The sequence below is a fragment of the Metopolophium dirhodum genome, chromosome 8 (genome assembly GCF_019925205.1).
Source record: "Metopolophium dirhodum isolate CAU chromosome 8, ASM1992520v1, whole genome shotgun sequence".
NCBI classification, from domain to species: domain Eukaryota; kingdom Metazoa; phylum Arthropoda; class Insecta; order Hemiptera; family Aphididae; genus Metopolophium; species Metopolophium dirhodum.
Genome location: NC_083567.1, coordinates 20,256,706 through 20,284,369, shown reverse-complemented (window position 1 = coordinate 20,284,369; position 27,664 = coordinate 20,256,706). Strand labels below are relative to the sequence as shown.

Sequence of the window (27,664 nt, the reverse complement as noted above, 5' to 3'; positions counted from 1 at the left end):
AAATTTTCATACATAATATAACTTTACGTTAATGCTCCAGTAACATAATATAATGCAGTAAACATCTTAGGTATATAAGGAATAGGAACGAAATTATGTTTTATGTATCGACGAACAATATTTTCTTTTATTCTTGCATAAAAACCTGACTGCAGAATGCAAACAAAGTTATATTGGTAATAGTTTTACTTGTTTTCATTCAACCATTCGCCATTGTAAAATACTAAGATAAATGACACCAACTTTTAAACATTAAAGAGCTAACTTCAACCATTAACGGGGGTTGAAGAATGTTCATTAGGAGTAAAACAATAATTGTAAACCCTAAATAAATTGTTTTTGGTTTCATTACAATTAATTTTAAATAATACCGTTGTTTAACGAACAACCTATTTTCAGTTAATACAAAAGCACTGAAATGGTAATATATACCTTACAAACGGAAGTTTTTTTTTTTTATTGAAAAATAATTGATACACAAAAAAAACTATTTGTACATAAGTTTGGTTGTTGAATGTGTTGATCTATTCCACCAAGCAAATTAACTGGTCATGTATTGGTACTGTATTTTAGAATTAATTGGAAATTTAGTGATAATAATAATTTAAGTTCATATAGTTTATGACGTGTAAGGTACCGCTGAGAAACCGACAACAATATTATTAATTGATAATAAATGGGTGACGTATTTATGATCTCTGTAAATGTGTATTATGACATATTGATGTAAAAGGTTTATAAAAATTAAAACAATATCAATTAAATGCTTTGTATTAGAAAAAATAAAACTACATAAATACAATGGCAACCGACCACTCTTGTAGTAGCTCTTAAAAATAGATAGAAATAACAATCGAACACAGCGGGGTCTCTTTAATGTAACAGTAATTTATTTATTTTAACTATCCCGACTTTCATAAATTATGACGACCAATCAAATATTTACAAAGACCAAAATACGCCGAAATAGTAATAAGCACAAAAAATGTTCCAATTGCCTAACTAGTTAGACTTAAATAAAATGACCGACTGAACTGGCACGATGACAGTACTAATAATTATTGTATATTCGGTTTTACTAAAGGACTAGAAATGACATATAATAATTATGAAAACATTTTTATGATCCTAGACCTGATAGGTTCATACTTTTATAAAATTTAATAAGTACCTAATATTATGACACATTATCAGACAATTTAACCGGAACATGACGATAACAAGTTAATTTATATAATATACAGTATGTCCCAAAAGTCCCGTATCACCCTTAATATCTCCATGTAAAATCACTATATTTAAACGCGGTTTTTTTTACAGTACTAAGTATGAAAATTCTGATTGAATGGCATAAAATTCATTTATTTTTTTCTTTAAATTCAAAAATTTTCAAAAAAATTTTTTACGCATTTAAGAATTTAAAATTTTTAAGATAGCCATTTTGTTGAGCATATTTTTTAAAATAGTTCAAAAAAAAAAAATACTAAAATTAAATAAAAATTAACCAAGTTAGAGCAAGTTATGTTTTTGAATAACTGTAGTAAAAAAATAAATATTATTATTTCACATTTCAATAATGAATATCTAATTTCATATCTAATAATAATATTTATTTTTTTACTACAATTATTCAAAAACATAACTTGCTCTAACTTGGTTAATTTTTATTTAATTTTAGTATTTTTTTTTTTTTTTGAACTGTTTTAAAAAATATGCTCAACAAAATGGCTATCTTAAAAATTTTAAATTCTTAAATGCGTAAAAAATTTTTTTGAAAATTTTTGAATTTAAAGAAAAAAATAAATGAATTTTATGCCATTCAATCAGAATTTTCATACTTAGTACTGTAAAAAAACCGCGTTTAAATATAGTGATTTTACATGGAGATATTAAGGGTGATACGGGACTTTTGGGACACACTGTATACTGCATATTAAATTGCTAATTAAAAAAATACAATGTATATCATACAATCAGACATAATTGGGTTAAAAATATGATAAATGGTGATATGCTGAGGAGATACATAATATTATTTATATTATGTAATAATTATGTTACCAGTAGACATTAGAATCCATTAAAACCACTAGTGTATTTATAGAAGTGAGCTTATAAACATATATATTATACATAGGTACCTAAATAAATCTTGTTTAAAATATAATTTATGCGTAACTGTTTTTTATTTATACTACTTGTATCCATTATCAGAAGGAATACTTAAGCAAAAAAAAAACAATATCATTTTTTTTTTTTAGCAAAACTGCATATCTATAAAAGTATAATTTTCTATATTCAAAAGAAAAAATTGAAAATAATTATAACGCTACTCATTGTTTTTCATAAGCAACATTACCATACATGATACGTTACATCAGTAAAATTCACAATTTATTATCATTAAAACTAATCCACTGACATTAAACGCCGTGCACGGGTGTGTAATTATTGTACACACAAAGGTAGAAGTGATAAATACGTATAACAATACGTTTATTTAGGTACTTGGACTTTATTTTGATCACCATTCTATCGATAATATTTTAATATCTTATCATAAGAAAGCATCTTTTTCATTTTAAAAGACAATCCAAGGATATGAAATTTGGTGGTTTTTAAAGTGCATAGGATTTTTAGTATTCCGCGGTATCAAGTTGCGTGTTCTATAAAGATTCTGGATAACAATAGGACGTTGTCGGTTCGATTAAGATCGAGAGGAAAGAAAAAATAAAATAATCACAAAAAATGTTAATGATGACATTGAGTTATTTTTTTCCCCCACACCCAAACTCGGGCGAGGGTTGAAATCGCCGTCCGAACCGTCTGATCCATACTTTTACCCTATCTCGGTTGCATCGGACTCCATTGTTTTTGCCAACTGGCGATATATTTTTTTGTTCCTCTGCATTTCAATAAGCCTTTGGAGTGTAAAACGAAGGGTGGAAGAAACTTTTATCTGAAGTTTAAAACTGGAATTATGAGGAATCGATTATTTTCTTCTTAGTATTATTTTTTTCGTTCATATTCATTTTCAAACTAGAGTTTCGAGCATAGTTTTTTATCATTATTATTATTATTATTATTATTATTATTTTCTTTTTATTTTAGATGTTCGGAGGAGAGCGAAGTATGTCTGGTGTCTACGAAGCAATGACAATAGGACTATTGTGGCAGCGTCAAGGAGCAACTGCCATTCGCAAAAACGTACGTTTTTGACAGAGACGGCAGTGCGGCGGCAGGTAACAACTAGCTTATTAGTCAAAGAGTTTGACATAACAGATTCGACGGAACGCAAAGTTCGTCCATTAGATTTTAACGAAAAAATCACTATCGTAATTAATTTTTACTCTTAAAAATTATTTCGTATTAAACACATATTTCCGATTATTGAAATGCAAACAAATCCGACGAGACCGCTGAACTCTGGGTATAATATTCAGTTCATTGGATGAAGTATAATTGACAAACTATAAAACCCATTAATTGAGTTTCATCCGATGCGAGTTCATAATCAATAATCTATAATTAATATCATATTATGTGCACGAAAAATATTAAAAATAAATTCATATAAAAGTTTTCATGTATGAGAAATGCATTTCGCTGACAAGTGATATATATTTTTTTATTTATTAAATTTACCAGACAGCTTTTTTGTTTTAATCAATAAGGGTTGTTTTTGAAATGTTAATATTTTACCATATGTTTATATTGTACTATTTTTACCGAATCGAAAATTAAAAGATATTAAAAGATGATTTTTTAATTGATATGTATGTTTTGTTGAATGTATGGAGAAATATGAAATAAAAGTTAACAATATCAATAGCTATATTATGACTTACAGAAATCAAGTGATATTTACAAGAATAATTGTTTTACGAGTTATACAAATATAAATATTTTGACATTCAGCACAATAATTTACAACTCTAAAAATGAATAATTTACACGATATTAGAAATGATCAGATGACGAAGAGCGTGAGATATGTAATTGAAACATATTTCATTACTATACATTTATTTGTGTACATAAAATCTTAAATACTTTCCAGATTGGCCCAACTTGGATGGATAGTGAGGCTATATTATAGTTATTAGATGATTAATTTCTGGGTACAGAGAGTACCTAATATTCTTAAATTGTTGGATGGTGTGTTTAGACGTTTTTTTGTCTGAACGATATTGGTGTGTTGCCATAGCGTTCTTGCAAGATGTTGTTCCATAATCAACGTATGTGAGAAGGAACACTTAAGGACAATTAAGGAATGGGCTCTTGTATTGTGGAGGAGTTCCACTTGGCCTTGTTTATCGATTGATTTAACTTGGTTATGGCGTCCTCAATGTTTTCTGGAGATTTTTATATTTAAGTTGGTAGCATCAATGAGTTTAATTTAAATGCATCCCACTTAGTAATTTTATTTATTCGTAATGCTCAAATTGGTGGTGAGGAGAACTGGTAAATTGGCTGTTTGGTACTTTTAAAATGAAGATGTAGAGTATGTCTGGGTGTTTACTTGGGAAAGAGCACAATTCGGTTGGATAAGAGGGAGTGAATTGTGTATAGTTTATAGAGGAGATACCTAATATGTAAAAGACCGTTACCACGATGGTTGCTGGTTCGGCTGCCCCAGCGAAGATGTTTTGCATTAATATTTCCGCGGACTATGAATTTGTGGCCTAGGTATTTAAAAAAAAGTGTTTGAATGGGTTAGTTTTTATATTCCGTATTAACGGACAATAGGCATTAGCTATTAGCGAGGGGAACAGTATGGTTTATTGTCATATACATTTCTCTGGATTGTAAGTAATTTTTATTGTAATTAAAAATACGATATAATTGAATAACTGTATTGAAATTGCAGAGGCGGTACCATTACTGTGATTGGATGCAATTAGATGATAACCAGGACTATTCAATTTCGAGTGATAGATGAGATAAGATTCTGAAATAATAATTACAGACTATTCTAATCATTGTATCGAGTAATATTGCAGTTAGTTCATTTATATGGTTTAATATGTCGTTGCGGTTTTAGGTGAGGTCGAGGAGAGATGTATAAGTAACTAACCTAACTTATTAGTATACGAAAATAGATAAGTATTGAATGTTTATGTTTTGATATGAGTTACAACGGACAAAAATAATACGAAAGGCCAATAGAAAATAATTAACTATAACGGAGCGGCGTATACACATTACACATGCATACACGACGACTGTTCACCGAAGCTTGTACATTATTTGGAAATAATATTTTAATAAGTTTATTATGAAAACGAAAACCCATTAAATTAAATCATAATATTTATTGGCCCTCGGATTGTATGTGTTGCGTGAGTCAATTAATTTTTTACGATAACGCGGAAGTACTAAATTAAATCAGCTTCTAGTTTGAAATTGATAAAACTGTCAACAAAATAGGTAAGTACTGCAGTCAAAGAAATAAATTTACAATCGTGATATATAAGTTCATCCCATACATAAACTTAAAAGTGGTTTTGAGAGATTTCACAATGATCAAGAGGGTTCGAATGACAATATACACACATATATTATAATCCTTATAAAGTTTGAACGTCATCTTATACTCTTCTACTTTCTCTCTCTTTCTCCTTCTCCAGAGGCATATAATATCAGATTTTATAAATTTAATTAAATTTTGAAATTGTTTTAACCAATATTATCTAATATTTCTGTACTTAACATTACTGGAGGACGTCGTACACTCAATTTGAAATACAAGATTGTTTAAGAAAGTAAATTCTTACTCGCCCAAACGTTATTATAAAATAATATAAAAATAAAAAATGTATCAACGAATACTATTTAATAAAATTGAATATATAATATATATATATATTTAATATTCACAACACAATAACCTACAAGTTGATATTATAAATTGAGGAAAATTTTACTTGGGATGTATAATTTACAATTATTATGTGTTAATAAAATACCTATTCAAATGTCCAAAAATTAATTTTTAAATATATTTTAACAATTATAATAATAATTGTTTATTTTATAATATCAAATATAACATGAACTTAATATCAAACTACAAATACCATATCGTGGTTATACATTACCTATAATCATTAGTTTGTAATGGTGATGTTCACAAAATAAAGCTTAAAGTTATAAAACATTTAGAATTGGTAGTCAAGATATAATAAGTACATAGTATTTTGGTTTAGTGATGTCATTCTATAATATAAATATTTAACAAGTGATGTCGGGGGTTATCACATATTTAATTTTTTTTACCATATGTCGAAGACATGTTAATAATCGAATGTATAGACAAAATACTTAAAAATAACAAAAAAACATAATGTCTAACCTTTAGTTTTAGTGCTACTGGCGTCTTTGATAACTATTTCTCGTCCATCTTCTCTTCTCCACAAAACGTGTGGTTTTGGGTAGCCTTTGGCTCTGCATGTTAACTTCACAGTTCCTCCTTCAGGTACCATTACATCTCCCGAAGTGTCTTCATAAATTATATCGGGTGGTATCACTACATCCAAGTATCCCATCTAATAAACCAAAATAAACATTAACGATTTTGATATTATGTTTTTTTAATTTTGGGGGAAAAATTGTACTGTCAATCGTGATAATGGAATTCTATGCATCATAACGTTCCTGTTCATTGGTCTGTGGGGAATTATTTTCTCTGGAGTTCTACTTTCATCGAAAATTACATTTTATTTCACAATTTATGATATATTAGTAAACAAAGAATGAAAAATATAAACAAACCTATCAGAAGAGCTAATAATAATATTCTTTATACCAAATCGTTTTCTCCTTTGGCTATAGTAGTGAATAAACCAAGTGTAAAGATTAGCAGTTTTAATGAAATCTTTCAACACAACAAGAAAATATTATTGTGGAACTCGAAAATAAGTAAAAAGAATGTTAATTTAGTTTGTTTCTATCACCCTACATTGAACTTAAGTTATAATAGAATTCGGAAGTTATTATATTTCTTTTATTTAAAAACAAATTATAATCAAAATATTTAAAACTGCTAGCTAACAAGATATACAATCATATATGTATAAAATTAACCTCCGTCGTGTACAATTATATTTAAAAGACGTAATTAAAAATCAAATGTACATGTGTAATTCATTCATAAAAAAATCGAACACCTTTTATAATATATAGTGATATAATATACTAAATGGTAAGTATTAAAATTCGTGATAATATTATTATTATTATTATTATTATTATTATTTATATTATTACGAAACAATAAACAAATTAAACTAAACAAACATTTATAAAAAAATAATTTAACATGTTTAATAATTTAAACTTACTTTTTTAAAATATATATCATTTATAAAACTAATGAAAGCTTTAATGTTAAATTAACATCGTATGTGATAAAATCATTTCAAGTTCCTTATTATAAATTATTATAACAAGTAGTAACTAGTAACTACTAATTAGTACTCAAAACAAATTACCTGACTTATCATTGGATCAGTATTTATTTGACACATATATTGACCACGATCTTCTTCTTGCACATTTTTTATGTGTAAATTCCAAGTTGAATCGTCGGTATGAGAAACGGATACTCTAGCATTGTGCGTAATCACATGGTCGTGTATAGCTTGAATGGCTTTTGTATCGGCTTTCACCCAACCGACCTAAGAAAATTAAATATACAAATATGATAATAATGCATTGAAATATATCAAATATTCCAAATTAACAAACGATGTATTCCTATATAATATGTCCGCCAATACAACCACAATATTATATAGTCTTTACAGTCATTATGTAAAAATTACGAAACCAATAGATTCAACAATATTATTTCAATATTGGATAGATTTTCGGATTTTGGAAGTAGGTTACCTAACCTATACATTACGTTAGTGCTTGGAACTCGTTCCAATGATTTTGTTCGATTTTCAGAAACTCGACGGGAACACATACCTCCTTTTTCGAGTGAAGGAATATTTTGGAATTTCGTCCGTTTAGAGGAACATGAACGATATTATTGGTTCCCCTTTTCGTCAATTTATTCTACTGTATAAGGAATTTAAAGTTTTTAAAGCAAACATTTTTAAATTTTTTTTTTATCAAATTTTGTCAATAAAAAATGAGCTAGAGTTATAATTAAACCTATTAACGATAGTATAGACAACGTTTACAAAAAGTCAAGTCAATCGGTGGTCTTGTCGGCCTTAAATTGTATGAAATAAACAAATTAAACATTTTGAAAACTATACAACCAGGTGCCTAACAATTGATTACTACAAATTATATTACAACAATTTTTAAATCATCGAGGAACTAAAAGTGTTCTTTAATTAGGAACGAGGAAAGGATTTAGTTCCTTAAACCAGGAACGAGAAAAGATTCAGTTATTTTTTAACAAAATTAACTAATATTCCTTTTTTGAAGAAAATTCCAAGCAATGCCCTATCCAAGACGCATAGACAAAAATAACGCTCTGCTGTGATAGTTGTAGGTGTAGAGTGTACCTTTCACATGATAGAGTAAATAAATCATTGTATACGATTAAAAACGATTTTTGAGCGGAGATGGTCTGCCAACCTTTATATATGAAAGGAAACTTTATGATACATTTATATTGCTGTTAGTAATTTATTTTTTTTTTTTTTAGAAATACAGTCGTAGGTTAACGAACTAACATTTTCCCAAAAAGCATAATATTGTATTCTATAGTAATCGTTATAATCTTATTTCGTATAATATTACTATCTGTTATGATACCGACCGACGTAGTGTAAAATTGTGTGAATAAGTTCGTAGTACCTATAAATAGCTTGAAATCAATCTAAATACTATGCGATTTCATAGTAGGTATATAATGAATATTGAATAACAGTAATAATATGAGCAGTAACGGAAAAATTTCAAGTCCCTATACTATAACAAAAAAATATCTAAAACTGTTATGTTATCTTCAAAAATCAAAAATTTCAAATGTGGAAAAATAGCACAAAAAGTATCGAAAAATTTGATGGTAAATATTTGTTGAATAAATTTAAGATTAGGTTAATTATAACAAACTTTCTTCTGTAGAAATCTTGCTTTACGTAAAATTTCCCGTTTTTTCCAATTATTATAAAGTACTTACTGGAAATTAAGCGTTAAAAGTATCAAATGTAATAGTCTGATTTTATAACAGACACAATTCTCAAATATAGGATTAAAGCATTTTTACTGCTCCAAAAAGTGATAGACCCAAACAAAAAAACAATTTAAAAAACACACATGAACCCATCATTTTAAAATCAATACATACATATTTATCACTTTGCTCGTGATTTATCTATAATATTAATTATTATATTGATGGTAAAAATATTTACAATTTAATTGTTCACAACAACAATAACTAATATAAGAACCAATTTATAGATCTATGTATAAGTGTGAAAACTTAGAAAACGCATTGTCTCGAGACCAAAAAAAAAATAAAACAAATTATACCTAACAAAATATGATTATAATACTATAGTATCAAGTTAAATTTTAAATAAATATCAAGCACTAAGATATAAAAATCAAAGATCTAAACCATCAGAATTCAGTGAAACTTATGGAAGTTCCGTAGCTAAAGGTGAAGCCTTCGGTTTTGAGAAACTTTGAGAACAATCGGCACGTCTTTTGTCGAACAGAGCTTTGAACAATCCTTAAAGTTTACCAAATGGTTGACAAAGTAGAAAGGACATTTAAGCAGACTTACAATATCATTTGGAGAATGGTTGAAAGTGATATGTAATAATATGCTTTAGTAAACAGTTGTGGTTGTATTGACCAGTGTCCATACTTATTTTGACTATTAGCTATTAACTATAAAATATGTGGTCATTCATATTTTCAACACTCGTTAAGAAACTATTATAGTGTAGTGATAAGCTAAGAGTTATTGAAAAAATACTGTGTTTACAATATTATTCCATAGCAATTTAATGATTTATTCATTATTATTCCTCTTATTTTATTTCCAATTTTCATAAATATTTTCACCGGACAATCACCATTGTTCGTGTTTTATATTATTATTAACTATAGTTTTAAATCATCATACATTTACAATTAACTCACAAAGTACTTATTTAAGGATTAATTCGATTTTGGATTTTATAATAAGGTTTAGAAAATTCGAAGAAATTATTGTAAAATATAAATGATGCATTATTTTATAGAATTATAAAGTTATTAAAAAGGAAATACGATTATAAGAATAAGCCTGCAGTGAAATAGCTTCTGCTATATAGTAGACTTCGAGTGGCTATTGTGTGATCCATGTGTTAGTTTATATTCAATGATAAATCATTATAATATTCGAAAAATGATTCCAAGCACAGTCGATTACATTTAATTTATACAAAATATACTTTATTCTGTATAAAAAATTCTTATATGTATTACGTAAACCAAAATGTTACACATTTCTATGAATAATATTTTTTGAATTACAGCAAACTAACAAATAATCTTTTGTGAAATTTTCGTTGAAATCGTTATTTTCTGGCTTAATAATAAATATCCAATGTAGTCAAAAGTTGAATAATAAGTGCCTGTAAAAATTTGTGCCTACGTAGTTTAAATATTTATTTAATAATTCGTATTCAATTTAACAAGCTTTAGGTATAAAAAATTGAAAACCTTACAAATTTTTAACAGCAAAATAATTTGGAAATTTTTTAAATTTCTAGAATTTTATCAAAATTTAAATTTTTAAACACAATCAAATGTGACAATATAATATTCTGAATATTTTTGCATTGCTTTGAAAAAAACTGTCGTGAAGCCATGTATTACATTTTCATGTTTTTGACCGTAAAAAAAAAAATCGATTTTATCTAAAAATAGTGTTACGCTAATATTCCTATTTTCCCGCTGTTTTTTGGTATTTTGTCCCAATTATTTAGAGAAGTACTAATAATAGGAAATAATAAGTATATTTTATACTTTTGATTTCCCAAAGGACCAATAAGTTCAAATTGTCTACTAGAAAACTACTCTCAATGTTGTACCTAGATTAAAGAAAATTTTCCTCAATCAAAAATCTAGAATAGACTAAGAAAAAACAAACACATCATTGTAAAAACAAGTTTGGCTCCAATTATAATTTAGAATACAAATTACACAGTCACTTTTCTAACAACTTACACGTGTGTTTAAATTATATACATATTGTATAGAATTTATTATGTTGGAAACAATGTACTTTTAAAAATGTACTACATTTTTTTGACGTTTGTTAATAAATGGAGATTTATGCTTTAAAATTATTTTTGAATACTCAGGTCACTGATGTATACACGACGAACACGCAATCTGTCATTTGTTGGTTATGACCTATTGTCCACCCTCAACACGCTCTGACAAAACACTTTTCTTGTAAAACTTTTTTTTTTTCATATAATTTGTCCAATCTTTAAATTAGACGTGAAATGTATCAACCAAATAAAAAATGAATAATGAAAACCGTTTGTTAGCATGAATATAGCAAAACAAATAGTCTGAACCTAACTAAAAGTTTAAAAATAATAAAGTACCTTTAGTACCTAACCTACCTATGGTAATATCAAAATCACAAAATCTAACTTATACATTTACAGCAAGTAGGTACCTACTTGATTAAAGGAACTGAATGCATAAGCAACAATAAAACATTTGTATATAAATTATTTACAATAAAAAATATATTAAATTGTGTGATTTGTGTTTAATGTTTAAATAAATATTCGGAGTACATATTCCGAATAAGTATGGCAGTATGTGCACTCGAATCGACACGCTCCCGACGGTGCAGGGTAGGGGTAAATTTAAAATGTCAAATTAAATCAACAGTTATAAGCTTTTGTATTTTTAGAACGATATTGAACAGAAGCAGACATTTTACTAAGGTGTATACCTACTTAATTTGCTTACTATGGCGTACAACATGATACTTTTTGAGGATTATTTGTTTACCCGTAAAATTATTTCCACAAAAATTGCATAACACTATAAATTAAATCACCGTTGACTAATACGATTCTCCACTCAAAACATAAAATAAAAAATTTAATTTCGGATTGTGACATTTTAAATTATGTCCATGTTTTATCTAAACTTATTCATAGCTTAGTATTTGGGATTTTGTACTGTATTAATAATCCAATTTTAAAAAAGGTGTGTAAGTGGATGTCACTCTGCTGTACAGTAGGTTACAAGTGGGTCACTGTAATGGATGGTGTTAAATTTGAATTCAATGATATTCATTGCATAAGAAAAACGATTCTGAGCGAAAACGGTCAGTCAGCCTATGATATTACCAAGTATATTTGATGATATTATTGTGAATAAAGTAATTTATATATAACCTATTTACGTGGAGCCTTGTTTTCAATTTTCAATCCTTAGCTATAAAAGTTGAACATTTTATAAATTTTTAACTACAAAATAATTATTAAATTATAAATTTGATAAATTTTGTCAACATTTGAACTTTGAATGCTTATAAAAAAAAATTGTACCTATGCATTTTTAATATTTTTCAACTGCTATTAGAACGATATATCAGGAGCCTTATATTTTCATGCTTTTTTACCCACAAATAAAATTTTATTGATATTTATAGAAAAAAAAAACTAAAAAAAATGGAAACTGAAAATGTCCGTAAACAGCTCAAAATGAGTCAAAATATTTGGAAAATGTTATGGTGTGTAGAAAATTCTTATTTAAACATTCAATCAAAATTTAATGTACCTTCATCATTTGTTTTACAGTTGCACCAAAAACCAAAATCGATTTTCTCGAAAACAGATTTTGCGTAAAAATTTCCGTTTTTCCTTAATTTTTCTTTTGTTTTTCACGTCACTTTTGAAAACTACTGAGAGATTTTTACTTTTGACCCCCTAAAATACCAACTAGATTCACTTTCCTATCAGAAAAGTTACTGTTGAAGAAAATCCAAGCACTTTTACTGACCTAAAAGGTGATGACAGAAACAAAAAAAAAAATAAAAAAAAAACACACATCATTGTGAAATATCAATACATTCATCGCTTCGCTCAGAATCTAAAATACTAATTATACATCATAAATCAAATTAATCCGATTTCTCAACGGAATAAATACATTAACTAATACAAAAACACATAACCTAGTGACTAGTGTCGATTAAGCCGTTTATGTTGAGAAAATTCAATAGAATTTTTCTCGACGAGCAAAAACTGTTAAATATTATGTTAGATGACTAATCAACATGACAAAAACATTATTATAATTTATATATCGATCAACTCTGGTTATTTTTTAATTTAGCAATCTCCCTCGAATAATAAAGATGTAATGTGCTGTCGACGAATTCTCTAGTACTAGACGTCGAGACACGCGATAGTCACAGTGGTGCGGAGCGCGAATTCTATATCTGATAGTTAATTGGCTTTGCCCCCAGAGCGTTAATCCAATTAAAATTATCTCATTTCAGAGTCAGAACCCTAAAGACATATTGTACTGCCATCTATATCTATGATTAAAATCAATAATAATATGCATTTTGCCGAAGGACTGTAGCCAGCTTATCGATGTTAAAAACAATAGGAGTAATTTCGCGAGGCTCTCGGTGTACAGGACATCAACGAATAGAAAGGTACTGTCGGAAACGAGTTCCTACTTATTCGAAGACAACCAAATCCGATTGTCAACAAAACCTTTGAAAACTTATCCGTTTTATCCGTATATCGAGCGCGTCATTTTATATCAATTTAACAAACGTTTGTACTGTGGTTGCCATAAAAGTGTCATAAATCACTCGCGGGTTGCATTCGAATTGCTTTTCCGGTCGTATCCCCGCAATGGGTTTATACACTTTCGTATACAACACCGGCCACCCACCGACCTCGCCGTGAGCGCACATGTGAGGCTATTTTGGTATTCAAGGAAGCTAGTAGCACAGTAGTATACGGAATTTCGTCTCCGGATATTCCAATCGTTTGCCATGCAAAACAGGCCCACCATGAAATAATAATAACTACCTGGTCTCCGCAATAATATCTCCGACCCACCGTTATAATACACGTGTTACTTGTCCCGCTTTATTATTGGTTTAACGTCTCTCTCTCACTCTGTCTCCCGCCTCTACTCTATCTGACTAGCTTGCTGCGTGTTTTCGTCGCACGCGAAATCACTTTTCCGCCAATTGTTACCCTACTAAGAGAAAAACTCTGGAAAATATTCTCATATTATACGCAGCTTGTAATGTACGATAACATTTCCTTTTATAGTGTAAATATTTACTCCATCTATGTTGTTGTTCATATTATATTATTTACTTTTGCCTTTATTTTGCACGTATGATCGGCAATCATTTTTACAATATGTCCATATTTCCACTTCCTGTACTGTACCGTTGTCCACTGTGAAGTCGATAATACCGCAGATTACCACTATTCTATGTAGTTGATTGTTATGATAATATTTCCCACAACAATTAACTTATAAACTTTAAGTAAGTAGGTAAACAAATCATTGTCTATGTTTATGTGTTTAAATTAAAAACGTTGTTAGATGTATTGAACATCTCACAGACCACAGTATCTCAGTATAATAGTAATTTTAATTTAAGATTTTACAACGTTAAATAATAGTTTATAAACCTATTTAGTTGGCATTTGATGCAAATTTAGTATAAACTCTCTCAACTCCCTCGCATTACAATACTGTGAATGGAACTATGAAGTAAATATAAAGTAATAATTATCATTAACCACGGTCCAGTGCAGTTCACAGGTCAAGTTGGATTATAAAACGTGTTTTAAATGTTTATAAATAAACAATAGCAATAACATCAAATTAAATTTGTCGATTTAATACTATAGACTATATAAATAATCCCCTTTTTAGTACTAAACAAATTTATTCAATACAGGTAATGGTTATTATAGATTCACCAGTCGTAGACAATCACGGTAGTCATCACACATTATTTGTATATTGTATCATAACAATTATTATTATGACTTTGAACTGCAGAGTAAGTAATAACACAAAGTCGATACAGTTCCAGACAATTCTTCATAGTATTATATTATATGATAAAACTCTTTGAATTCATAACACCGAAGAAGTAAATATTTTTATTTGATTATCAAGGGATTTTAAGAAATAAATGGTCATGTACATTGTACACTAAATAGAAATTTATTGCATAGTATTTTATGGAATTCATTAATTGCGCTTTGAATAACTTGAGAACATTAAAGGAGTATCTAACTAGACATTTTAATGAATCTAAGAGATAGCTAAGAGTTTGCAACCCTGCATAATGTTATTTGCAACACTAGAATTAATTACGAAAACCTGAAGAATTCCCTAAAACAATAATTTTTACGTACCCTATGAGAATATAATAATATCATATAAATAAATAAATAATACTCACCCTATAACCACCTAAGCTGTGAACGTAACACGTAAACATAGCTTCTCGGCCGACTGGTACAGTGATGTTGCCAATGGGTTCGGTGAACTTTGGCTGATATCCATTACACCCTGAGGAAATAAATGATGTATCGTTAAAAATATTATAATTTCTTTAGCCAATAAAATATTATTCATTATAAACATCCAAATGATTAATTTGCAAATGTTTCAGCTTTAAATACTAATTTTCGTGATAAAGAGGACAAATATTTTAATCTCAATGTTTACCTATAATATAAAACAATGCGACGATCATCAGAAATTCAGAGCTAACTATTTTAGCGTTAGACTATGACTTATTATTTAATGTCTATAAATAACTATATGTGTACCTATGTACATTAATATACATATATTTTCTGTAAAAATACTTTGAACACGTATATTTTATTTATGCCAAATAACTCAAAGTTTTCTACATATTCCAATTGCGTTGCACCAAATAAAGACTATGAAATTATCTTCAATATTTGCTCTTGTTTTTGGAGTTAATTAACACCAGTAACACCACTGTAAGCTTATAATTTCCAATGCTTCAACTATTGAAATAATCTTTAACACGAAATATCTCATAACTTCTAAATTATCGCAAATAATTACATGGACTTTTTGATAAACAGACATTGTTATAATCAACTTGTAAAGCATTTATTACTAATCGTAGTATTTTGTTAGTTTAATTCTACTTACTACAATAATATAGTTCCTCAGCTAGATTTTTATAAAATATTACCTAAAATAAAATTTCAGTAGGAGGGCCAACAATAGGGGAGACTTAACCTAACCTAACCTAACCTAACCAGCAAGTGAAATTTCCCCTTTCGATTAAATATATTTATTATATATAATGTTATAACAAATTCTTCTTGTATACATTTACGACTTTATTTTTCCAAAATAATATATTATCCAAGAATTTTTTGATAAAATTGGATATTGCATAATATTATTATAAACTAAGTAAAGAAAATCCCTGAAAGTCTAAAAATATTATTATCTGATCAATTATGCATTATAAATCAATAAATCTTTATCCACGTCATAATTTATAATATATTACATTGAAACATTATAAAATACACTATTTCCTGCAAAATGCAAATTTATGTATTTTATACAAAGAGTGAATTATGTAGATACTCGTGGCGTTTTCCTAACAAAATCGTATTCAATTTTTTGAAAAATATTGGCAACGTTTCAAACACGATTTAATTATTGACAACCTATGATTTATTTTATGACGATAGATACCGTATGATAAAATTATCTAACAATTCAATTAATTTTATAGTAGCTATAAAAAAACCTAAAGTAAGATTAGAGAAGTACAGTTTGTGAAATGTAATAATAATATATTAACAACAATAAAATGCTCCACGATCGATTGGTCATTTGTCAATATTGCTTTAATTAATGTGCGATTGTTGTAATAATAGACAATTATTAAAATTGGTACTTTTATGTTTAGTTTGATGGCACAAATATATTTTTGAACAACTAATAATTTGTAGGTACTTCTTATTATTGTTTAAATTTTGTTCACATAGAACTGTCGTTTATACAGCAAATGAAATTCAAGTTTAAAAAAAATGTTTTTCTAAAATATATACTAAATTACTGATTTGATATTTCCGGGATTCATATCAAAGAAATTAGCCCACCCGTATTTTACCGACAATGGTATTTTGAAATAAAAATAGGGGTATCGCACAACCCTCTTAATTGCTGTTTAAATAAAAGATAAAAGTAAACAAACTAATAGTTTTGATGAAATTGTTGATGATCTCCAAATACTTATATGCATTTTATTCGGGTTTATTAAGAATATAGTAAACTCCTGTAGTATTGTTGTACGACTCTTATTGTTTGGTACATAATGGCATAATTAACTTGATTAATAAATATACTTAGAATTTATTATATTTTATTTTATTTCAATTTCCGTTGATTTTTAAATTATTAATTATATATGATTGTTATATAATTGCGTATATTATTTTAGATTCTTATAAAAATCGTATTAAATATCTATACCTATTCAAATAACATAACACCGCGCCTATTATCATTGCCGTTAATATACAGAATACCAAACAAAAAAATCTCTATGAGTAATTGTTGACATAATATTATGTAAACTAGTAACAGAATAATTTAAATTTAAATGAGCTACAATATTATATAAATTATTTTAGATAATTAATTTTATAATTTAATAATTTAACTTAAATGTATATTATCTAATATCAAATGGCGTATAAGTCGAAAGATAATATTATGAAACATAAATACGTATTAAGCAGAAAAAAACCTATATACTTACGTATTTGTAATCAACGTGAAACAATAGTCAATATAATAGCTATTGGAATGAACAAAATATATTGAATTATTTTAAACTATTCGATATTTCATAAAACGATAGCAGTAAACTGAGGACTAATTTCGGTACTTTTTTTTTTTACGTCACCGTCGATTTCGGTTGTATCAAAAAATCTAGAAACATAATAATACCTACAATTCTAATCCAATTAAACGTCAAGACCGTCGAGGGGTGATATTATCGGTTACAAATCGCCGATGGTGAATAACTTTATATACTAATATTCAATGCTCTAAGAGAATATAATATTATACAGTTGTCTGGCTACTTTTATATTTTAATCGTAAGTCAAAATAAATATTTTCCCGGTAGGTGCCTTCGCGATTAACATCAACGACGTGAAATCGATCTTACAAAAATGTCTGACAATGGACCGTCGTAAAAGTGGTTATTTCTATTATTTTTGAGAACGATATATTGTTATGAATTGGTTTTGAACGAGACGCAAAAACGAGAGGATTTAGGTACATAGTATATATATGGCTTGTTTCCGATTGTCGTCGTCGACGGGACAGCCGCCGTTGAAATAATTACAAACGGACTATTCTCCACCCTCGATGTTATTAATGGCGAATTAATGTCATCGTTTTTTTTTCTTAAATATTAATTTCAATAAAAATTATATGACAAAGGGTTGTCCCACCCACCGTTCCTTTATAATAATATTATTGCTGTACACCTAAAAAGTAAATATACAGTTTGTGGACCACTTATGTTTTCTTCGTTCAATTATGCAAAACAGGCTGTTTTCCACTGACAATACATTTTAATATAACCAACGCGCGAGGGTCTCCCATTCAAATCGACACTTTTTTTTTTATCGTCTAAAATGGAATTTCTTTTGATTATATATATATATGTATATCCATAAAGAAATAAAAAAAAAGTGGTAACAGATTGCCAATTGCTTGCGATTGAATTTCGAAAACTTTTCTCTCTTTGTTATGGTAATATCGTCAAACTGAAGGTTCTCCGTTGACACTGTAGTTTTAGAGCGTAGCGGCAGTTAACGAGTCGGCCGCAACGCACTTCCGGTTTATTTACCATCAAGAGAAGCATTTAATTTTTATAATTAATTTGGAAATTTTCGGTCGCTCGAGACTCCGGTAGTTGGTGAGGTGTAATATAGTCATACAGCTGTTGTCCGGAAGTAAGCATGGCTACAGGAATGCGTATATATTATCATGTGACCAGCCACTACCTACAACCAGCAGCGATATTTTAATACCTACCGTATACATAGCCGTCTCGCGTCTCCTTGTATAATATCGATTTAGCTGGGGGACACAATAAGCTAACATTATGGTTTTTGTCTTGGCGAGATTTATTTGTTCAGGACATTTCCTGCTGGGCTTAAATTAATGGACTTCACCGGACCTTGACCATATAAGAGTGCCGTTTGGACACGGTGCGACGACTTTTGGCCGGAAAGCGACGGGCGGGGAGTGGAAGAGAACGAATAGCAACTAATTTCCCGGTTTAAATGGAACCATGTCAACTTGCCCATAACAACATAACAAAGTAATCGAACTCTGGTTCTTTATTTATTTCTATCTGAAAAAAAATATATATAATAATATGCTGTATCTTAACATGGTCATTAAACCTATATCGCCTGCTTCGGAAAACCGTATTTAATGATGCGCAAGTCTTTTGAAAAAGCTCGAAGTCGATGTTTATAGAAGATCTATTATTAAATTTGAAAAAACACACTTATATTATTTGATCAATTAAAGGTTATTATTTTTTTTCGGCGAATTTATGATAAAAATGTTATCGAATAATAATATTATATAGGTACTGTAAACCTTTAGTCTCAGGTGAATACTTTATTTAGAAATGTTCAATATGGTTTTTATATATTTATGACCAAAAGCCACTTATAATGATGTTCTCTGCATTCAGCATTGTATATTTATTGTAAAAAGTAAATTCAATGTTCTACTTTGGTATCACTTAATTACCTACCTTATATTTACTTAATAATATACTTTAAGTCCATAACAGTAAAATATCAAACCAAGATTTGAAAAAGCAATATTTATTTAAACAAATATAATATAATACCTACGATGTTTCAAATAATAAATTATGTATACATAGTTTTCTATTTAAACAAATACCAAATCATATTTAACAGTCGAGAGTAAAAATATATATAAACGTTTATATTTATATTATATTTTAAATACCTAGGTAAGTACAAATATCAAACAAGAGTTTTAACTTACTTTAGTTTGAATACATCTTAAAACAAGTATATCATATAATATAAGTTTGAATATAATATTGTGGTTGTGCCGTTTTACTACAAGACCTCAAACAGATTTATAAATGTATATATTATATAATCAATGGAAACCCATTTTGCGTTATTAAAATAATACTGATAAGTTTTTAGACTCACATTCACATACCACCAATATAAAATACTGTTTCGCAAATATAAAAAACGAAAAATTCAATAATCCCGATGGTTTACGGTATACCTGCCGCAAATATAATATGGTTTCCTAGTGTGTAAACTTGAACATTTCATTTAGCATAACTCGGCATGTTTTCCGTGCGTTTCATTTGTTCAATGAAATCTGTCATAAAGTTAATATAAAAACGTTAACGTATACGTATAAACATATATACAGGGTCAAAGATGATAATTTCAGCAGGTTCAATTTTTTTTTTATGTCACCCTTGGGACCACTAACCACATTTATTTGTGAGACTCACATGAATCGGTCCAATCATATATGAAATATCTTTTATTGAGATGGTTTCTGTCAGGATTAAAATATGAATTGATACATCTAAAACAATATAATATTAATTTGTATTTATAATACATAATAATATATTATTATAACCAACGATCAAATTTAATAATTTTAACTTTTTTATATTTTTCCGATCAGGATTTATTAATGTTATTATGTTACTCATAGTTATTGAAATATATTAAAGATTTCCAAGTGAATGATTTTTTTTTTTTTTTACTTTAACGACAATAGGAATTAATAATTACTTCTGAAGTTTTAATACCTAAACTTAAAGTGAAAGCTAATAATTTTTAAAACTATTTTTATGTTCCGAACACATAAATTATTAATAATTGACATTATAATTTTCGTTGGAGTATATACATTTGAAAATAAAATGAGTCATCTTATTTTATAGCACCCTGTGGGTAAAAGTAGGTATTACATAATGCTCGTAAATAATGTTTGTTTTAAATAGTAGTAACATTTTGTAAATAACTAAGGGGCTTCAAGAAGAAAATAAATAATGTTTATCTCGGTAAAAATGTGAATTCGTTTTTATATAAAACCAAAAAAAGGTTAGGCATCGTAAAAATATCTTCATTTTAAACATGATTTAAAAAAAATATTAATGATTATAACCCATTGTTATAGTTACTAGGTAGTTAGTACGTATAATAGTTATATAACTGCAATAAGTTATTAAAATTATAACAATAATTTATTAAATGTATTTAATAATTGAAACCGTGAACCGTATAAATGTCGTGTACCTACGTGTGGAAACCTATGAATAAAAAAAATCTTTCAAATTGCACCAATCACAGAAATGTGAATTTTTAAAATGAAACACGAATGAAGAGAACATCATGTGTTTGTAACTATAAACTAAATTATATTTTCTTTCAGAGGTTTATATGGCAAATCCAACACAGAGGCCCGCCTTCAAATTTTCATCCTTTGCCTCCGAAAGTGCTTTCGAATTATTTATGACACAACAATATCAGTAAACCACACAATTTGTTTTGTACATTTTGCTTTACAATCCTTTTTAGTAATTTAGTATCATTCCATATAAAACAAATCATTTTTGAACTTCTAGTGCTCTTTATAAACAAAAAAAAACGTTTCCTACATCAAAAATTGTTTTGGAATAATATTTATTTTCCAATATGTAAGAAATTATAACCTGCAGATTTTAAATAGATTTTATGATGAATATTATAACCAATTGGTTAGTGGAATGAAAATAACAGAAAAGTGAAAATTAGTCAAAGCCCAAATAGAAAATATTAAATAGTTAGGTATCATGTTATTAAACAGAAATAGGTATAAATACAGTTTATAATGGTTTAAATATCTGATGATTATCAAACACAGAGTTTTATAATACTGAAAATAAACATTTAATAAAGTAAATTAATTCAAAGATATAACAAAGTTAATATAAATGTGTTATTATATTTAATATTCCCATCTATACATAATATGTATTACATATACCAAAAAAGCTTAATTTATTATATAATCAATATAATATTAACTAAAAATAAACTTATTCAACTGCATACAACTGATGTAAGCTGTAGGGTTCCTAAAAATAAAACCTAACATTTATTTTAAAATAAGTTAAAAGTTACCCAGGCTTTTCATTTTATAATATATATTAAATGTATTAAAATTACAAATAGTTCCTCTTACAATCTCTGGGATTGATTTCATAGCAAACCGGAAGAGAATATTGTTCTTAACTTATTATGCTGTTTTCTTACGATACAATATGTTGGAAAAAATTAAAACCGTAGTTTTATATTTAGAAAATTATGCGGAAATAGAAATTTTTTGAGATGAAAATATGTATAAAAAGTTACCAATATTATCTAAAGGTATTTTTTTTTCTTATCGAAGGAATTAATTTTAGAATAGTACATTCATTATGTAGGTCATAATCATAATAATATAAAAGTTAAAGGATAAATCAATTTTTATAAAATATTATTAATTTTGTATGATACTACGTGTATCGTATTTCGTATAATAATAAATAGAAGAAAGATAGGTGCATATATTAAAATGCACCGATCTAAGCAATACGAAACGAAAACAGCAAGTAAAAATAAAATATGGTTGTTATACGTACGATTTATATTATTGTACAGTACCTATAGGTACCTTTGCGTTATATTTATGTACATACCTACATGATATATATACAACATACATGGTATAGATAAATTGTACCACTGGTACATGGCTTACAACATGTATACAAAAATAATAATAAACACAATATTCTTTGTATATAGATTTCTCTGCATCGGTAAATCGTCACTTTTTCCGAGGTACATATTTTGGTCTTGAATTCCATAGGTACACCGTATAGAATTACAAAATATATCACGTTATAGTGTACCTAATAATTTATCATAGAGACCAAAGGGAAATAAAATTCAAATCCGCATACAAGATTAGATGAAAAATAAAACGATAGTATACCGTCGGAACGGTTCAGTTACCCAACCACTACGATTCGTATATCTACAAATTATATTAAATTATCAACAAAACTATTTCACAGGGTCAATTTTAATAATATTTTTTATTTACCTATTTAAAGTTTAACGGATCATAAGATCCAAGTACAATATGTAATATTATAATATTACAATATTAATATAGTAATATAAATGATAGTAATAATAATAATAATAATATAAATACATTTAAAAGCAAACAATTATATTTAGGTACATATTTTTATAAACTTTTACATACTTTTTTAAAAGATTCCAAGGAAGTAAAGTTAAGTAATTCAATTTTTGTTTCGTTCGCTAATGACATCGTTCTATTGATTGGTGAAGCTAAAGCAGTCATTTGTGAAAAAAAATTTAAAAAAAATAGTAGTAAGACTAGTTGTTGTAGATCTGAGGGACGTCGAGAAATCTCAATAGTTCATTATATAGGTATACCATCATTGGTATGGAATCCATTGGTTTGGAAGTTTTACCCCCTTAGACCTGACCTAACTCGCGGACGTACGCTGTAGCGGCGTATGTATAATAGCATCGGCTACATTTTATGAGCACCCGTCCTGCACTTTCGAGGCGACGGCTGCTGCAATAAGACAGTTCGAGGATTTCGCACCTGTGCCGCCGTCGGTAATATTATCCGCCGACACTCGTGACCGGAATGCACATTTTACACGACGTTCGCGCAACACTGTGACCGTGTCACTGCAACCGCGGTCACCGACAACGGCTCGACAGAAGTGCTCGTTTTGACGTAATACACAATATTATTATTATTATAATATACAAAATATAAAGTCACGCCACATCAATGTCACAACCGTTTCATCGAGCACTATAGGCACACTACAACACGACACGAGCCCATTAATCACACCCATGCCGACAAATCTCTGCGAGGCGGGTCTGAAGCTATTTAATATAATATTGAGTACCTACAACAACTGGAAAGTAGGTGACTCGGTAAACATATTTTACCGTTATGACTATTAGTAGGTATCGACTATCACTTATTTGATTTTTTTTGTACCTGTGGGATGCACACTACTTGCCTATACTTGTGTAATGTAATTTATTTAATCTAGGTAACTAGGTAAGTTGCGTCCGCATTAAAAAATGTAATAAAGCAAGTCGTATTATGACTACTCGAGTTTCAGTATAATTTTTTTTATAACCTACAGTTGCATGGATAAATAGCGAATACACGATATTATATCCATTTTCTTGCGTGCATTTAACTTTATGCTACAATTATAATAATATAAAGAAGTATAAAAAACTTTGATTACCTATTACCCCCTTACTCTAACATAATGAACGATAATAATTTATAAAATGATTAGCAATGAATGCATATATTTTGCACTTAAACTATGCCTACTGTTTCGTTAATTTATTAACTTATTATTTCATAGAATATTGGTAATCAAAACTTTAACGTTACTATAAAATATATTTTTTTTTTTTTACTCATTAAAAGTAAACACTAAGCAGAACATATTATTATTTAGTCTAGTCGAAAAGAATTCTACTATAAGTGGCAATTGATAATAATAAATAAGTCGTAAAAAAGCAATAATACGAATTCCGAATGAAATTTCGTCACTATACCAAGTCTGACACCATAGTGAACATTTCAATTTTTGAGTGTAACGCACTTGTTGAAAAAACAAAAGAATGTTATAAAAAGTCAATAGCAAATAACAAAAAACTAAAATAAAAATCCGAAATGAAAAATGCAATTACGTCGTTAGCTACAAGTGAAGTATAAAAAAAAGCCATTTTATATGAAAAATAAAATAAAAATAGTTTTTAAGTCACAATAAAACGAAATAAAAATGTATCTGTGCCAAACGCATCAATGTAATCGTTTTTAAATTTTTTGTTCTCATTCATATTTTAGCCAAACGGCGTTGAACAGATTTTTATACTAATTTAAATAGTTCAAATCTTATTAATGGTATGATATTCTGTATACGCTGAATCTGTCATAAATAAAATATGGATGTTTCCACTCCGTGCGGGAAGCTGTGACTAATAAGTGTATACGTCTGGGCTCTTATATTCACTGCAGATGATGTAGAAAAACATCTAACAATGGCGTGCTTGTGTGTAATTATAAAATACATATCTTACACACCTACTACGATAAATTCAATTTAAAATGAACCGATGTCGTTAATTATTTATTCATACCCTATTACTTTTTTTGAACCCGTGTCGGCTGCTTGTATATTCGGCTACCAACACATGCGGTCAAGCCATAAACCAGACGAAATCTCTGACTGTTAAAATACGTAAAACGAGAACATTAATAGTAACGAGAGACTGACTGAAATATTTCACGCAAGCATAATATTAGAGACTTCAAGATAAATACTAGACATCAAAACGTCTACCGCAAAACTGATATTAAACAAAATTTGCATTTGGTTATTTTTTTTTTTTAATGTAGAAATATATTGCTACGGTATAATATCTCACAATGTGATAAAAAAAAATATAATAATAATAATAATAATACCTAATAATAATAATAATAAAGGTTCTGCGTTGCCGCCGAGTCCATAACAACGCGTATCTGTTGTGCGCAGACGGACTTTTAACGAGAACGTTATCGTCGGAACAGCGGTTTCCTTCCGAAACACATCGGTAAGAAATGTGTTTTTTTACTTAATGCTCTACGACCAAATTCGCAGATAAGATACATTTCGCACCATCTCCCAATCTCCATCTAATTTCAAACGAAACGTACAAAAATGTTGTTTTCGCTGGTTGGTTGCGAAGGTGAAGTATGAGAAATATATCACGGAATGCAATAACACACAATACCAAGCACACACACGGCACCCAGTTGTTTCTACACTTCTAATTGGACGCATGAAAAACAAGGAAAACTTTCTTTATCATTTTTTTTTCCTGTCGACGACATCTCCTCGCAAAACTTCTTTCTATTTCATTTAATCGAACGCCTCACACCAAGGTGTGGTATAAAATTTTGCCAGCCGGCGCTGCTTGAGGAATTTCAAAGATGACATACCGGACTTGAAAACGATTTTTTAAATTGAGAAATACTCGAGAATCCTTCGGGTGTAGAAATCTTTTGTTTTGGTAAAACGCACGAAAAGAGGAAGAGAAAAACTTTTGATATAATAATAATATAATGACCGAGTTTCCTTCCGAAGACGGCCCTCGATGTCAGTCGAAAAAGTTCATTATAGATTGAAATAGTTGTTCGGCCTAAATTTTTTTTAAAAATCAGTTGTAAACATTCAATAAAGGATGAAGGATGTCAACCGGAATAAACGAAAAATCCTTTCTCGTCGTTAATATTTAAAACAAAAACTTGCAATCAGTCCGCCACGCCCGTCAACTTGAAATTGAGTAGAAAATTGTATACCTACTATAAGAAAGTAAGAACTTTGAGTACAACATCTAGTATTAAAATTCCAAGTTACTATATAAATAATTACACATTGTCATGAAGTTGCATAACAAGTAGATTCGTCAATTTTTAAACAACGATAAGTCAACAGATAATTACAAACTGTACACAAAGCAAATAATTTAATTTAATTTTTTCATATACTGTACAGCTATTGTTTTTAGTTATGTATATCAATAAAAAATAGTTATTAGATAAGTGAATTACATCCTACGCAGTACATTTTACACCAATAACAACAGTAATATAAATTATTATTTAATGGTATTAGTATTTATAGTATATGAATTCTTGTGGTGTGTTTAAACATTCTGAAAAATAATGCAGGAGATGTATTGGAGAACGGATGGAATGTAACTGAGGTTTAATTGGAAAAGTTTTACATGGAAAAACAATATATTTTGACGGAGAACCATAATAATTAAATAATATATAGCTATTTTTAAATAATTTTTATCAGGATAAATTATAATATGTATTACTTGGACTTACAGATTATACATCGTACAAATGCAATATTTGTAGAATATAAACTAACATGGATATTATAATCTAAAACTGACCGTGTGGTTATTAATTGCAAAGAGGTATGTGCGTGTTACCCCCACTTATGAAAATGAGAAAAATATTGAATACCTTTAGATCCCAAATCGTTCAAACTTTAAATCAATGAATTTATTAATATGGATTAATATTATTTATAAATTAATAACACAGATGCAATTTAATAATGTATACATTTTAAAATTGTATTGCAATACAAAATATAAATGAACGATTAAAATCTCACCGAAAAATGTTTAAATGTTTATCTTATAGTATAATATAGTATATAATAAATATATTGTATTATGAATTGTTTACTGATAAAAATTTTTTTCTGGATTTTTAATTAATATTTAATTTTTAAGTCAAAAAATGGCTACAATTACCGAGTGAAAAAAAAACTGAATTTATACATTTGGTTTGTATCGTGTAATATCGTAAAAACATGAAAAACCTGTGCCACATTAAACTACAGTATAATAATACTATAGATGAATTGATTATTATCGACCATTTA

The 27,664-nt window shown here is 28.2% G+C and overlaps 1 protein-coding gene across 1 annotated transcript in view; it reads right to left on the bottom strand.

The window, feature by feature from the left end:
• LOC132951072 (lachesin-like) overlaps window positions 1-27,664 on the bottom strand; it is a 101,031-nt gene that overhangs the window by 32,815 nt on the left and 40,552 nt on the right. Inside the window, exons 3-5 of the mRNA XM_061022765.1 lie at window positions 15,452-15,561; window positions 7,494-7,679; window positions 6,356-6,548 (exon numbers count right to left, since the gene is read on the bottom strand). Of these exons, the coding sequence (XP_060878748.1) occupies window positions 6,356-6,548; window positions 7,494-7,679; window positions 15,452-15,561 (489 nt within the window). The remainder of the gene's footprint in view (window positions 1-6,355; window positions 6,549-7,493; window positions 7,680-15,451; window positions 15,562-27,664) is intronic.